Below are 12,390 nucleotides of genomic sequence, written 5' to 3' on the forward strand. Positions count from 1 at the left end.
AAATTCACGATAATAATTTCTGGAATTATGACAATATACATCATTTTCAGATTTATATTATATTATATTATATAATATTATAACATAAATATATAAATAACATAATATATACATTATGCAATATTTCAAAATTACAAAAGTGAATTATCATTATTATTTAAAAGAAACAGATAAAATAATATAATAATATAATAACAAAAAAAATAAAATAATATTATATAATTCAAAAAATATAAAAATAATAAATCTAATGGTCGATGAATGCTAATATAAATAATTGCATAGTAACAAAAGATTTTATTAATTTAAAAGTAGAAATATTATTTCGTTTTATATTTTAATAATATTAAATAAAAATGATTTAACTAATTAAAAATATTTCCTGAATTAAAACAAACATTTAAAAAGCTTTAGAATAAAGATAGAAATCAAAAGATATAAATTATCTATAAATTATATGTAGTCACATACTAAATTCTATTTAATCTACCACCTTTAATTTGCATTACTATCAAAGACACATATTATTATTATATTACAAAATAATATCTTTTATATACATTCCCAATAATCATTTTTCTTTATTTTTTTTTTAATATATCAAATATTAATACAATGTTTTGAAAATTATTAGTTTACATAATTACATAATAGTTTACATTGCATAATAAAATTAATAGTACCTTAATAACTTTTTTAATTTATTGTTATCATTATTAATTTAATACATGAGTGCTGAACATTAAATAATATATAATATTTTCAAGAAATATATTTTAATATGCTTTTTACTAAAACTTTTTAATTATAAAATATTAAATTTTTTTAAAGAATATTTATTATTAAACTATTAAATAATTTATATAAAAATTTCAAAAAATAAAAAATTTATAATATCTCATTATTTCTATCGTATAATTTAAAGAAAATATATAACAGACAAATAACATATATGAGATGATTCCTCAAGAAAAAATAAAAAAACAAAATAAACAAAATAGTTTTTGAAAAAATTGAGTTTAAAAATTTTCGCACATGTATGCAATTAAGACTAAAATGTAATTCACTGAAGAATGAATAATGTCTACTGTGTTTGTAAACAAAACTTTGCGGCTTCATAGTCAAGACATTGAAAGTCTAGTGATAGAAATTTCTTGTAATTTCGGATTCTAATTTTGTGAATCCAAAAATCAAGTTTCGATTCTAATTTCTAAATTGATAATTGAAATTAATTAATACAAAATACTAATTACATATTTAATAGATGTGCACAATGATAAATGAAAACATATCAAAAATTTATGCATTTATATAATTAGATAGGTATAATAAATAGGTATTACATATGATATAAATAATCAAATATTTTTATAAAAAAAATAGAAATTTAAATAAAAAATAATATCAGTTACTAGGATTAAGATATTTATACGAAAATTATTAATAAAATTTCATAAATGATCATGATGTTATCATTTTATGATTTAACACATTTAAATTATAAGATCAAAAAAGCAGAATCAATTAATTACACGCATATAAAACTTAAAGAATTTTTATTTAACTGATATATTTAATTTATTATCATAATTTAAATAAATTAAAAAGAAATCATTATATTATATTATAACTATATAATTATTAATTATATTTAATTTTATCATTTCTATTACGAAAAAAAATCCATACATATTTTATATTAGATATTTATTATCTATTTTGTTTTATCAATACAATAAATAAATTAGACATATATTTGAAAATTAATTTAAAAAATAAATATGACACAAATATCAAAATAAATATTTCTCGAATAATTATATTGTAAAAAGACAATGCTTGGCTCCGTTGTTTAAGAGTCTGAAATGAAGACGCTAAGGAATCATGTCGCACTTTAAAAATCAATAATAATCAATAAAGTGTGGGAAGGTTTATATATTCAGGATAGGAAGTGAATCATCAAATATCTATATATATATATACGCATTCTTCTATTAATGCATTAATAAAATAGCGTACTATAATTAAATGATAAATTAGTTTTTGTGCAATGATTATATATATATATTTAATGAATGCAATAATAAAATGATTCTATTAGCAATACACATAACACTTCGGCATCATTCGGAAATAAAACGAAAAAAAAAATTCCGTAGAACTAAAATATAAAAAAAAATATCATCTAAAACGATTAATCTCTCATTTGTAATTGTCATTTTGCACATTGTTATAACTTTTATATTGATATAATATAGAATTTTATATTCCGAATTTTATATTCTTTTATCCTATAATGCAAAATTTATTATTATTATTGTATACATATATAATTCATTTAATATTTACTTTGAAAGAATTTAATGGTTATTTTCAATAACATTAAATAATAATACGATACTTGTTAGTGTTATAGATTAACACTTATTGCATATTTCTAAATATCTCTATCACATTAGCGTATTAGTAATGATATTCAGAACAGAACTTAAATAATCTTGTCCTCAAACAAGCATAAAGCCGATGTAAATTAAAATCGATACGATGGCAAAGACAGAATTAATGTGTCACGAATGGGCACAAATATATTTCAATCTATGATATTTTATAATTTAATAAAATCCTAATTATTTCCAATAAACATAACAAGCATAACAACAAGCATATTTTTTATTTATTATAAAATTTAAAAACATATAAAAAATTCATTTTCTAAATAAATTTCCTATATAAATATTCTATATAAAAGATTTACAATTTAAAAAAAAACACAATTTTAAAAATATTATTAAATCTAATAAGAATTCATAATTATCAAAAAATAAATTATAAATAAATTATAAATTAATTAAAAATTTAATTAATTAAAATTAATTAAAAAAATATTCCTATCATACAATTCATTCAATTGTTTTATTTAAATTAATCACCAATAAATAGAAAAAAATATTTATATTTTATATTTATTATATATATTATATTATTTATTATATATATTATATTATAATAATTATAAATTATTTTATGAAATTATGTGAATATAGAAATATTTTTAATAGTAAGAAATATTTTATATATAAATTCTTGATTATATTGTTATTATATTATTTGAAAATAAATTAAATTTAATTACAATTAAAATACGCTAGAAAAAAAAATTTACCTTTATACAATAGTAACATCTCGATAGCTTACCAATAAACTCACATAAATTTTTACAATCTACTATACTCGACCGATTTCTTTGATGTTACGTAATTGACTACCACATAAGTTTGCGACAAAATTGTTAGCTGAATTCAATGTATTAAGCATTACTAAAATCAATAACGCGCCACGTCGTCATATAAATTGTCTATGAATTCTGATGCTATTGATAAAAAGTCACTGTTTTACTTGATAAGTAAAAATTTCTTTTTTACATAAAAATTTAATGAATAAAAATTTAGTCGAAATATATTCAAAATGCTATTTCTTTGAAAAGAAATAAGAAATTTAATCGATGCTTCCGTTTTAAATATATTTTAGTATTTTATTCGATAGTCATTCTTCCGACATCTATACATATTGTGTAACGAACAAGTAGAAACTATAAACAACTTCCTTCCGGTAATATAAAATAACGTATAAATCCTATCTGCATAATTTTTCGAAAAATTAAATTTTATTCTTAGAGTTGAATTTAATCAATTTTATTAATATTTAATTTTATATGTATTTCATCTTTTTCATTAAAATAAAAATATTTCAATTTCACAATTTCAATTTTAATTATTAAAAATTTCAATTTCATTGATTGATTTTTCAATTATATATATAATTCATATAAAGATAAAAAAATTTCATTATTTAATTCAAAATCATTTTAATTAACAACTACAATTATTTTAATATAATAAAATATTTATTATGAAAATTTAAGTTATTTTAATAAAATATTAATATATATATACGTATAATTTATGCATGAAAAAATTATTTTAAATATAAGTAATAATATCAAATAAAATATAGAAATTTTTATTCTTCATGTTATGCATGATTACATCACATTGATCTAAATCAATATTTTATTATATTAAATATTATAGATTAAAAATTTTTAAATAATAAATATTTAAAAATATTTCATTAAACATAAGAAAAATATTTTTTTGAAATTTGTATTAATAAATTTATCTATGCATTTTCTTGACAAATATTATAAAAAAATACGAAATTTTACAAGTAATTTTTTAATGGTAATATAATATTAATATTAAATATATTAAATATGTAATTTATTTTAATAACATAAGGAAATAAGAGGAGAAGAGAAAGAAAACTTTATAAAGAACAATCATATGTCATATTATTTCATATCGTTATATGTCTTATGAATAATTTATATCTAATAAATATATAATATGTAATTTGCAAAATAATCATGTAGAACATTAAATTAAAATGATATTAAGAACTTACCTTCATATTGTTCTCGACAATATATTCGATCGAACATAGTTGATAAACGACGTATGCACGAAGCAGTTCTTTCGTGGTTTTACTTTTAAAAGCAGCAATTGGATCGTTAAACTTCAAATCCAAAGGATCAATCTGCCGTGGAGCCGGCTTCACGTCAGTAGTAGTGCCGGTGTATTCACGTTCGTGCACCTGCACCAACTGCACCGATGGCTTCGTTATGTTCTCGAGAAACCCAATAGGAAGTGGTAAACATTTCCTTAACTTTTTACCGGCACTGCAACGCGGCACCGTTCTCAAAAACGCCATACCTGGCCGTCGCGTGTCTAATGTAAGAAATGTCAGCAATGAGACGCTCTATTTAGAAAATTTGCAACCCGCCTACCGCTATAATTTTTGTCTTTTGAGTTTCACTGAAAAAAACTAACGGCAGAAATATGTAAATGTTTCAATTTAAAACGTAAATTGGGCAAGACAATTTTCTTAGTGAGAAACGGGGTAAATCCAACTTGCTACGATCGAGTCGGAGACCCCAATACCAATAGAGGTATCTCGTCAAAGTTTAGACCGAATCACAAGGTGGGGTACTTGTAGACATCCAGCGACGTACAAGTCAAACGCTTACCTTCCGACAATACTGTCTGATATAAAATCTATATAAAATACTTGCTTAAAAGCAACTTTAAAAAGCATATAAATTTTTCAGAAGAGATTCTTTTTTATTTTATTACAAATATAATGCGATTAAGTGAATTTCAATTGTTGTACGTTGCCCCAATTACCATACCGTAACAATAGATACTAGTTCTCTGATTGGTTCGTTGCAGAGGTGTGTTCAGATTGCTGTTCATGACTGGTCGGTTAAATTTTGGGAAATGCCAATAACTGCGCTATCGTATAACGCGCACAGTGGCGCAAAACATGTTTTATATTACCCTGAACTACATAATTTTATTTAATTGTGATATATATTTTAATATCTTATTTTAATTCTCTACTTATTCAAATTATGAATAATACATAAAATAATTTTTTTATATAGTTTTTTTTATTTTCAATTATATAAAAATATTTGAATAATTTTAAAATTATCAATTTTAAAATAATCAATTTTTAAAAATCGAATGTCATGTAAATAATTAGTTATTTTATAATATTTATAGATTAGTTGTAATTAAATAAATAATTATTCAACATCTCTTATTTATACATATTATAATATATAAAAATATATTTTAAAACTATTGATTGATAAATATAAGTATTATGGAATGAAAATATAAATATATATATGATATAAAATACAAAAGAAATATAAATAATTATAATTAATTATACAATTCTATATATTTCAATTAAATTTTTCTATAAGTTTATATGTTAAACTTCTATAAAGTTTATATGTTTATTGTAACACTTACATGAAATAATAACAATTTATATAATAGTATATAAAATAGCATAAAATATATAATAAAATAAAAAAATATAATAAAATAAAATATATAATAATCAAAATATATTTTGAATTGTATAATTTGTGATTTATATTATTAATCAAGTAATTGTACAATTGATGTGTGTGTGTGTGTATTTATTATTTTGATAATGATTTTTAATTTTAAATATTTTATATTTATTTTTATTTTATATTATATTATTAATATACTTTATATCATTACATATATATTTTGCTTACGTTGATAACCGTTGATGTATATACAATGATAAATAACCAATAAGATTGCATCATTCAAAATGATTAAATGAAAAAAAGTGAAATAATATTTATAATTTATTAACAAATATTTTTAATATAATAAATCATGTTGACATATATAAATATTATGCACATTTTTTAATTAATCTTATTTTACTATTCTTATTCTTTGTATTATAAGATATATATCATTTCTTTTTCTAAACTATATCTTTTATTTACCAAAATATAATTTAATTTAATTCATTTTATTAATTGAATTATTATTAAAGATTGAATAATTCATATATGAATAATTAATAAATAAATATTTAATTTTTTAAGTATTATGTATCGATATCATCATGAATATTATGTACATATACATGTATGTCAATAGAAACTTAAATTTTAATAAATTTTATAACTAAACGTGTAAAAATAAAATTATTACTGCAATTATTGCCATTCAAAAATGTATGTATATTCTAAATAATATTTAATCATTTATATTATTGAAAATTAATATAAATAGATATATCTTATATATTTCTTATAATACATTTAATAGGAATTCATAGTACATATCATAAAGCTTATATATATTTATATATATATATGTGTGTGTGTGTGTGTATGTGTAAGATACTTAAATTTAAATTTAAAAATTAATAATTTCAAAAATGAAAATGCTATTGTTTTAATTTTAATTATAGTAACTTGCATCATTTTAATATTATCATCTCTACCATCTTGTTATCATTAACACGCGTATATCGAATTAATTTCTAACCTTAAATTGTTAACTCAAAAATTTGTGTAAAAGACAAGACATAAAAAAATGTTTTGGAAATGTTAAAAATAGAAACAATCAGTACAATTTTTTTACAAATTAAATACTGTCATCAAATTTATTTATATAAAATTTATAACCAATATTTACAAAAAACATATAGTGTTAGTGGAAACAATATTTGTGATATAAATTTTTAATATGTATAATTTATATTATTATATAGTAATGACTTCATATATAATGAAGCAATATTGTCATTTATTTAAAAAGTCATTTATTGTCATATACTGAATAAAAAAAATGGATGATTCAATAAAATTAATTATACATAAAGGCAGCACAATTTTCGATAGCATTATTATTACATATTATTCTGTGATTAAATACGAACAAAAAGCAAGAGAAACTAAAAATATATATCAAACAAATATTAATATGAACAATGTCAATGAAAGTAATGTAGTACAAGTAAATAGAAATTCCTTAAACAGAAAAGGATTTAATGCCTACATTATATCAGCATATATTACAACGTTAATAAATTCACAAACATATCGAAAGGCTGCATTTAAAAAATTATTACAATACTTAACATACAAACTGTTAAATAAAGTAGATTCAAAAATGATTCTAATAAAATTGCGAATGCCAAGAAAACAATTTTTAGATTACAAATGGTAAGATTTCAAATACCGATTTAATCAAAATCTTTTTATTTCAATGTTATGAAATTGTACAGTAAAATGAAATTTAACTTTAGGAATCAAAGAATAACACAAATAGCAATGGAAAGAAGAGAAGTTGATCATGCTATGTCTTGGTTATCTACTTTAGGTGGAGCATTTTCTGCTTTAGGAGAAGAATTTCAATATTGCGTAATTTCTATTCTTATGAAATATATTAAAAAATAATAAATAAAATTTTATTGATTTATAGTAATTTTTGGAATAATTTAAGAAAAAATATGAAATTTTATTTAAACATAATATTTTTTCTTATGCAGGCTGAAATAGCAGGAAAAATTTCCATAAAACAATTTGAACTGGCGCTTCGTCTTAGAGATCCTTTTCTAGTTGCTCGTTGTAAATTATATATTGCTTTAAGTTTGATTCAACAAGGTCAGTTAAAAACCCCAAAACAGATCGTAAAGCATATTTATAAGTTTTCTATAAATCAGAATGATATTCGTTTACAAAATATGTGTCAAGGTATATGGGCAAAACTTAAATATTGTTATAAAATACAAAAAGAACGGCATAAAACTTAGTAATCAATATTAATTTCATAAAATTTTTAAAAATAGTTTAAAATTAGGCTAATTAAATTTGATATTTATGTTTAAAAATAAATAATATGAAAATATTGTTTTCAAAAATGTATTTTTTGTAATTATTAAATAAATGTTAATAAAAAATATTATATTCTGTTAAATTAAAATTAATAAACATATATATTTTCAACATTTTTATTAATTTTCATACAATTATTAAGTCTTTTTAATTTGCAAACATTTGAAACAGAAATATAAACAGAAATATATGAATAATATTTAAATATGAATTTAAATGCTACAAAATTTCTTGAAATTTTTTAAATACATTTCATGGCTTTTATCATATATGAATATTTAGAATATTTCTATAATGGAATTTTTAATTTTTTTGGTTTCTCTGCATTTTTAAATATATTTAACTTATGTATTTAAGTGTGTGTGTGTGTCTGTGCACGCGCGCGTGACATTTAATGTAACAAAAAAAAAAAAAAAAAAAAAGAAGAAAAAAAAACAACAGTTATTATTTGTAAATATATCTAAACTATAAGTTAAAAACGAAATTATACACATGATCATCTTAAATTTTAGGAACTATGTTAAATATACAGTTTTAATATTTTATTAATTACAGCAATATATATTATTTTATATCTGAAAGAGCATTAGATAATTCAAATCATAATTTAATTCTCTAGAATTATTTTAATTGTTGTTAATGAACTATAAAAGTGTTAAAGTCTTATTTTATTGTACTTTTCTGTACCAATGTGCTTAAAATTTTATTTGATGTTCAATTTTTAATATTATATACACACTTTTGTTAACTAAAATATTCCATCTTGAAGTAATTTAAGCTTACATTATTATCAGTGAGCAAGTGTACCCATAGGATCCCATGCAGGTAAAGTTATAGGTTCTTGTTTAAATACATCCAAAACATTCTCGGGTACTAATTTTCTATCAATGACTGCTTCAAAAACAAATTCAGAAAACCAATCAGCTGTTAATAATAAATATCCTTTTTGTCCTTGATCATCACCCCAAGAATTTTCTACTCGAAATTGTTTAATTTTACCTTCATTCTAAAAAAAAATTATAATTTATAATTATAGGTTTCAATAAATAATTTAATTCAATAAATATGTATTATTAAACATAAATATCTACATATGTCTTTAATTTTTAATAATATAAAAAAATATTTGATATATAATTTGATACATACTTAACATATAATTTAATCAAAAATTTATCCTGTACTATACTTAAATTATATAATATAATAATAATATATAATTCAATAAATAAATGATAAAAAAATACAAATATTATATATGTATATTACAAATAATAGAAAATTATAGTAAATAAAATTTGTGGAAAAAAATAAAAAAAAATTTAATTTTTTTAAAAAATTTTACTTTACATAAAATTAATTTTATGAATATAATAAATATCTATATATTTGATCTGAACATTGAGATTTAATTAAATAATTCAGGAATCAAAGAATAACACAAATAGCAATGGAAAGAAGAGAAGTTGATCATGCTATGTTCATAAATAATACATTATACAAATAACACACTATATAACTTTTTAAAATAAAAAAATGTTTTTTGATATAAATTAATCAAAAAAATATCAATATATTTGTATAAATTTTTTATAAAAATTTTTTAACTTACATCAATTGAAACAGCTGTCAATGCCATTGCATGAACCATCATAGAATCCCCATAAAGTAATCTATCTGCTTTTGTAAGATTAACTTGGATATCAGTTCCAAACATTAATTCAAAATCATATGCTCTCATATCTTGTATACCTTGTTTAGCGATTAATCGTTTGTTTACATCACATCCAAACCATACAGGTTCATTTTGTTTTATACTTTCTGCACATAATTTCATTAATAATTCAGGTGGTTGATTATTATATAGTGTAAGTCTTCCGCCCCAAACATTTCCTAAACAGTCTATGGTATAAAGTTTTCCATATGGATTAGATGGTCTAGGATCAGTTACTAAGCATACTTTATCATCTACATTATAATAAGGTTTCACATATTTTTCATAAAATTCTACTGGTGAAATAGGTCCAATGCAATTATAATTCTTTGCCTTATCATAATATTCCCAAGTGATTGTTTTTGAGGGTATACCTAAACAAATACCAATTATTCGATAAATTACAACCATTTGTTCCAAAATCTGAGCTTCTAATTCTTCATCTGTTGCACCATGAGATACTAAATCTCTTAAAACTTTGGAATATTCTCTCAATTTACTCTTTAAAATAGTATTCATGCGTGAACTAGACTCGCAATTATATGATTCTGGGAAACAGATTTTAGGAACAAGACCATGTCTATTTATAAGATTGACAACCATATCCCATTGACCTCCATCACAAATAGGATCATGTAACAAAAATGAAACTAATCGACCTTCTACTGGTTCATTTCTTTTAGCAGTTTTTACAATATTATGTAAAAAATAATTACACCGTTCAATCTATATAATAAAAAATATATTTATAAATATAAAAACCTATATATATATATATAATGCAATATTATTATAATAAATATATTTATATAATAAATGCAATATATATATAATAAAAACCTTATCCCAAAAGAATAAATAAGCTTGGCTAAACTCAAACTCATCTAAATTGTATTGCTTCATAAAGGCACTTCTTATAACATTTAAAGTAGAAAATATCCAGCATCGACCAGAATTTTTTTGATTTGTAATAGGTTTTCCTTCTGTTGCAATCTTGTGAGTAAATACATGTTGTGTTTCTTGCAAAACTTTTCGGGAAACACAAACTTCCAAGGGATTAGTTCTTGTACATACATTTTGTGCCAAAGTATTGCGATTATCTTCATAAAATTTTGCACGTAATTGATTTAGAATTTCTGATGTTAAAATACCTGCTGCTTAAAAATAAAATTAATATATAATTTATATATATAATATTTAATAATAATAATTATAAATAAAGAAAAATAATATTTAATTTTCTTAACAAAATATCTTAATAAGTTTCTGAAAATATTATACATTATATTTTAATATGTATATTATGTATGTAAAATATGTATATATTTTTATCGAAAATATATTTTTAATTTAATTGAGAAATTATAATTATAAATATTCTAAAACAAATTCTTTCGTTTAAATATTTAAAATCAGAAATCAATTAATTTTAATCTTTTTGAAAAATAAACATTTTATTAACAGCATTTATCAATATCATAATAGTTCATAAAAACAGGGAGTGGCTAAACAAAATGTAGAATGTTAATCTTCGCTACATTGAAAAGTTCGATTTTTCTTTATATGTATTACAAATATCATATTAGAAAAAAATATGAAAATTGAATATATAAATATAAATAAAAAGATAACTCACAGGCAACCATCGTTATATATGAATTCTTCTTGCCTTAATTTTAATAGATTCAATTAAGAATTTCGACCAAGTACTATACAAAGTTCAGAAATCACAGAAGCATACCACTTTTGTTACATACATTTCATTCGTTTGATAGACGGAACAAGAAAGATAATATTATCTACTATAAGGAACTAGAAAGAAGTTCGTGAGACGGCACAGAGGCAAAGGGAATATTCCCCTCCTTTAGTCACTTACACACGATGTTATATGATCTTATCTGTAGATGTGATACTTTTGGCCAATATGCGTGTTTATTTGTACGATTGTATTATCCTATTGTATTAGAAATAACCAATCAAACTTGTATTTCTTTTAAAAGACTTCTTTTTCATATTAATTTATAAATTTTTAAATAAATCAAAAATATAAATATTTAAATAGAATTTATATTTATAATTTAAATAAAAATAAAAATATATTGTAAACCAATTAAAAAATGAATATTTATATTTAATAGAAAATAAAAGAGGAAATAAAAATTACGATTTAACTTTTGGCTTCAATTTCCAAAACAATTTAAAAAAAATAAAATATTTTAATATAATCATGGAAAAAAAAAGCTTTGATTTGATATCATAAAACACTTATACATCAGTTAGAAAATTATAATTTAAAATATATATATAAATATATAAATAGTCAATATTTGTACAATATATGTATGTATTTTAACCTCTTTTACTCTTTTAA

The 12,390-nt window shown here is 20.3% G+C and overlaps 3 protein-coding genes across 4 annotated transcripts in view; 1 reads left to right on the forward strand and 2 right to left on the reverse strand.

Annotated features, from left to right (window-relative positions):
* Positions 1–5,074, reverse strand: part of LOC102675310 (proline dehydrogenase 1, mitochondrial) — a 24,196-nt gene extending 19,122 nt beyond the window's left edge. The window contains exon 1 of the mRNA XM_006613257.2: positions 4,465–5,074. Within this exon, the coding sequence (XP_006613320.1) occupies positions 4,465–4,770 (306 nt within the window). The 5' untranslated portion in view covers positions 4,771–5,074. The remainder of the gene's footprint in view (positions 1–4,464) is intronic.
* Positions 5,075–6,824: 1,750 nt separating this feature from the next.
* Positions 6,825–8,381, forward strand: LOC102675445 (uncharacterized protein F58A4.6). The gene is made up of 3 exons (XM_006613258.2): positions 6,825–7,633; positions 7,717–7,831; positions 7,960–8,381. The coding sequence occupies exons 1-3, from the start codon at positions 7,257–7,259 to the stop codon at positions 8,221–8,223; spliced, it is 756 nt and encodes a 251-aa protein (XP_006613321.1). The 5' UTR covers positions 6,825–7,256; the 3' UTR covers positions 8,224–8,381.
* A 530-nt stretch (positions 8,382–8,911) lies between these two features.
* On the reverse strand, positions 8,912–11,955 carry LOC102675585 (bleomycin hydrolase). 2 transcript variants are annotated; one of them, XM_006613260.2, is made up of 4 exons: positions 11,656–11,955; positions 10,860–11,173; positions 9,918–10,745; positions 8,912–9,311 (listed from the first exon to the last, which is right to left on the reverse strand). In XM_006613260.2, exons 1-4 carry the CDS (start codon positions 11,663–11,665, stop codon positions 9,096–9,098), a joined length of 1,368 nt encoding a protein of 455 aa, XP_006613323.1. In that variant the 5' UTR covers positions 11,666–11,955; the 3' UTR covers positions 8,912–9,095. The 2 variants fall into 2 exon arrangements, with proteins under 2 accessions (XP_006613323.1, XP_006613322.1); XM_006613259.2 differs by having other exon boundaries at positions 10,860–11,176; positions 11,656–11,912.
* Positions 11,956–12,390: the final 435 nt, after the last annotated feature.

This window comes from Apis dorsata, unplaced genomic scaffold, assembly GCF_000469605.1.
Source record: "Apis dorsata unplaced genomic scaffold, Apis dorsata 1.3 scaffold_137, whole genome shotgun sequence".
Classification (NCBI taxonomy): domain Eukaryota; kingdom Metazoa; phylum Arthropoda; class Insecta; order Hymenoptera; family Apidae; genus Apis; species Apis dorsata.